The sequence below is a fragment of the Paramisgurnus dabryanus genome, chromosome 20, assembly GCF_030506205.2.
Source record: "Paramisgurnus dabryanus chromosome 20, PD_genome_1.1, whole genome shotgun sequence".
NCBI classification, from domain to species: Eukaryota; Metazoa; Chordata; class Actinopteri; order Cypriniformes; family Cobitidae; genus Paramisgurnus; species Paramisgurnus dabryanus.
The window spans coordinates 10,412,695-10,417,264 of record NC_133356.1 but is presented as its reverse complement, the minus strand read 5'-3'; the positions used below and the strand labels follow the sequence as shown (position 1 = coordinate 10,417,264).

General features: G+C 34.7%; 1 protein-coding gene across 1 annotated transcript; it reads right to left on the bottom strand.

Moving 5' to 3' along the window:
- Positions 1-2,818, bottom strand: cox16 (cytochrome c oxidase assembly factor COX16). Its single transcript, XM_065296363.2, has 4 exons — positions 2,659-2,818; positions 2,047-2,124; positions 1,830-1,898; positions 1-947 (listed from the first exon to the last, which is right to left on the bottom strand). Exons 1-4 carry the CDS (start codon positions 2,719-2,721, stop codon positions 834-836), a joined length of 324 nt encoding a protein of 107 aa, XP_065152435.1. The 5' UTR covers positions 2,722-2,818; the 3' UTR covers positions 1-833.
- Between the last annotated feature and the right edge of the window lie 1,752 nt (positions 2,819-4,570).

Here is a 4,570-nt window from a genome sequence, read left to right as displayed (position 1 = left end):
TTGAAGTTAAGAGAAAGTATTTAATATGAAAAAATATTACACACGTTCAAATTACATTTCGATTATACGGCATTTAAAGCATATTCATACAGTACTTTAGGGCATTCATAATTGGTGGAAGATTACCAATTTTTTACCCTAAACTATATAACTAGGTTTATGTTTGCCAATGAGATCTACACAAAATCACTTAAATCAATGAACAATATCTGCTCAAAACACACACCTGTATGAAGATTAAATGTGCATTATCCACTAACAAAGATGTCAGTAGATTTTTGAAGTGTTACATGAGCAAAACCCCATTTCTTTGAGCCGGCCAAGTGCGCAAACTAAAAATAGCCTAATATTGACTGATTCATCAGCCTGGCCCACATATTGGCTCATAACTGTTCGTAATGATCTATGATATGCACACATCATACTGTCTGTCTGCTATACAGTTTCTGTAATAAAACCTCAAATAGCCAAGTATAACAAAAGCCAAAACGTTGTTTTTTTGTGGCATTTTCAGGGCCAATTTGAAGTGTCGTCCTTTACTGTAAATGTAAACTAACTAAAATGTTGCAGCTGCACAGGAGTCACCAAAATAAAAAAGATGCCACACATACAAAATCTGTATTATGAAGTTCATTTTCAAACTTAGAAAACAACATAATATGGTTAATTGTGGCAGCCAATAACAGAGAGAATCTAACAGAGTTTCTGGTCAGATATAATATTTTATAGTGCTAATTTATCATAAAGCGCACAGATGCACGACACAGGCATACTCCACAGGTTTCATGAACGTATTACACTTCCACGCCAGTAGTTGGAGACATTTTGTGGTTTTATGTGCCTTTACCGAGTTGTGCTCGCTGCTGTTCCTGGTACTCTTTAGAATCTTCCCAGGGTCGTGGGCCACGGATGTTCTTCCATCCCTCCAAATCCAATTCCTTCAGTTTCTGAAGAAGCAAAGGAAATGACATAACATTGTGATTTCTTACAATAACATGCACAAATCATGCTTAATCAATGCAAATCAAAAATCTTCATAAAGCTGTTTCAAGATGTAAAAAAACCCAGCAGTGTATCTTGTGGAAATTATTTTGTATCGCTTCAGTAAAGCTGAAATAGACTGAACTAATTATAAGTATTATTTTTATGATGCTTTTTGCATTTATGCAATGACAACGACTAACTATTACTAGATAAAGCAGCCTTCACTTTTTATTAAGCTACATCTCAAAAGCTAAATCTATAAATCTACAGAAATTGCAAATCTCATTGTTAATTCTTATCGTAAATATCATAATGAACAAGGTGAAAAAATGGCTATGGATTGAATTGTCCTGGTTCCACTAGAAGGTGCTCTTGTACTACTTGTCTGAAAGTACAAGGTAAAATTGAATACACTGTTTACTAAAAAAGTTAAAGAAGTGCTCCTGAATAGCTCAGCCTCAGTTGTAGACCATGCGATAGGCACGCAAAACATCATGGGTTTAAACCCAAAAAACACATACTGATAAGAAATTTTTATCTTGAAATGCAATATAAGTCGCTTTGAATAAAAGCATCTGCCAGATGCCTACATGTATATGTAAAGCACTGTACAACAACGCCCCTGATAATGGCTCTGAAACTAAAAACAAGGTTTTTAAAGGCACCACCGTAGTATATGACAGTATGATGCTGCCTGGTTTAAAAAAAAGAGCGACTAAAAAGTTAGTTGGTACTTGGAAACTTCTCATCTAAAATTGACTTGTATCACTAATTGCTGGGTTGAAAGTCTCCCTGGTTTTAAGATAAATATGAAATCTTCTTTCCATCTATTTCTCTTTTATTACCTCATACTCTTCCTGAAGTATGACGCTCTGCTTTTGAGGGTTTATTCGTGCTTCCAGTGCAGGGTCCAGCTAGAACACACACACACACACACACACACACACACACACACACACACACACACACACACACACAATATAAAAACAAAATGTAAACAACTAGAAAGCATAATACAAAAATCACTGTTGTCTAACTTAAGAAAATTATTGTTTTGTGTACCTTCTTTCGCATCTTCTGTGCATCATAACGAATCTGTGTGAATTCTCTTAATCCAAACGACCCTCCTACGACCAGCAGCTTTAGACAAACATTATACATACAGAAATACGCATATGGACCTTTAAAACTTCGATTTATTTCAAAAACATTTTTACCAAATCATAAATGTTTTACATATCAATTATTTGTTTTCCGCTAGCATTCATGTCAGAGATGTAGCTCAAATTGTGGCGCATTAAGTTAGCAGCGCAAAGGTCAAGGGATCGATTTCCAGGGAATACACATAACAATAAAAATATATTTCTGAATGTCTGAATGCAGTCGCTTTGGACAAAAAAGTAAAAGTCTGCTACTTTAAATGGATTTAATGTGAATTTACTTCGTAACAAAGCGGTCTTTTGTGGAGGTCACAGCATATTTTAACACATATTTTTTTTTTAATTTTTAAAGAAATATAAATGAACACACATTTCAAAAATCTGTAGAGAAAAGGCGTGTTTTTTTACATTAACTTACATTATAGAAAACGCAACACGCCGAATATTCTTATTTAACAGTTGACAGTCAATGAATAAACACATATAAACGTTACTGTAACGTTAATGCACTTACCAGCATTGGGATACCATATTTCGCCGTTCTGTTCTTTTGCAGTTTACGTATTTGATTCCACATGTTTAGTTAAGTTACACCAAAGGCTGTTGTATGTAATTCAACATGACTCCACAGGGCGCTGCCATGTAAACTACCCACAATTCTCTGCGACGGCTTCTTCTTCTTCTTCTTCTTTGAGCTTATTGGCGGCTCGCATTCTTAAAAGAGCATTACCGCCATCTACTGTGGGTATTGGATCAGAGACACTATAATCCTTCCCCCAGACCACTCAGGACTCAAGCTTTCGATGTTGCTGCGTGTTCCAGCTCCTCCATCTACAGCTCAAGTCCGTCACAGTCCAGAGAGGATTAATAATAATAATAATAATAATAATAATAATAATACCTATATTCTATTTATTAAATTAGTACTATTTAAGAATTTAATTAATAAACTATCCCCTACCTCTAGATCCAGAAGCTTCTTTAATGTTAGTTGTTGTACACCTTTCTTCCTAAATTCTTCTATTAGTTTAGTCCTTTCCTCTATGTATCTATTGCAATTAATAAGCACATAATCCACTGTTTCTCTAACTCCACACCACTCACACAATCCTGTAGGATGTTTCCCTATTACATGCATTGTCGAGTTAAGACCTGAATGTCCAAGTCTTAATCTTGATATAATAGTGTCTTCCTTTCTTCTCCCCCTCGAACTCCTTCCTCTTCCTACAATTGGTTGTATTGAATATAAATGTCTTCCTTTTTGTTCATTATCCCAATAAGATTGCCAGTTTATATTTATCTCTCTTTTTATTATTGACTTGAGTTCTGCTTTACTATACATTACTTCCATATCAATTCTTTCATTTGTCCTAACTTGTTTTGCTAATTTGTCTGCTGCTTCATTACCTAATATTCCAGCATGGGCCGGGACCCACAAGAATTGAACTATATTATTTGTCCGTTGCATCATATACATTGTCTGCAATATCTTACTTTTTCCGTGTAAAACAAACACACATGTAGTTCCGTTATCACCACTTTGACCCATAATGTCTATGACTTTGACGTATAAACCAAAAATTTTTTTGTTTAATTAACATTACTTTATTATTTTTAACATATAACAATACTTTTTAACTTACTATTTCATACCTTGGGTCTTTTGTGACCCTAAACTATTTTTACCTAAAATTACTATTTTTTGTTTTTTTTTCTGTTGTTAAATGTTGATAAGACATAAGAGAAATACTGAAGCTGGAGATCTAACTTTAAAAAATGAACGAGGAGGTTAGTGAATGACGCCCTGGTCACCTACCCTACTGATAAATCCAGCTATGACAGCATAAGCTGGTGAGCTTGGTTTAAACTGGATTTGCTGGTGTAGCAAGCTGGTCTAACTGTGTTTTGGTCACTTTTTAAGCTGGACTTAGCTGGTCAGGCTGGAAGACCAGCTTGACCAACTGACCCACCAGCTAGGCTGGGAGGACCACCTTAAACCAGATACTGCCACCCTAAACCAGCTAAAACCAGCTATCATCTTATGATGGTCTTAGCTGGATTTTTCAGCAGGGTAAATAGCTATTAGTCATACAGAGATAAAAATGTATATATACACATACATAGGACAAAACTACGAAGGAGGATTGGGCCAAGCTAAAATAAATTATACAAAAAAAAAAACATCTCGAGATTAAAGTCATAATGCAAGATTGAACTAGTTTTTCGAGAAAAGTCAAACATATGTACAATTAGAGGAATAAAGTGGTAATATTTCAAAAATAATGTCAATATAACGAGAATAAAGTGGTAATATTTTGAGAATAAAGTCAACACTATGAGAATAAAGCCATGAGGTTTCAGGAATAAAGGTATTAAATTTGGGAATAATGTCATATATTTACGTGTTTTGAGTGATTTAAACAAGC

Bases quoted from the DNA above. Each gene is read 5' to 3' on its own strand.
- cox16 (XM_065296363.2), bottom strand. From the start codon at position 2,721: ATGTGGAATCAAATACGTAAACTGCAAAAGAACAGAACGGCGAAATAT. The intron at 2,125-2,658 runs GTAAGTGCATTA...GTTTGTCTAAAG, and splicing joins AATATGGTATCCCAATGCTG to CTGCTGGTCGTAGGAGGGTC. The intron at 948-1,829 runs GTAATAAAAGAG...TTGCTTCTTCAG, and splicing joins TACTTCAGGAAGAGTATGAG to AAACTGAAGGAATTGGATTT.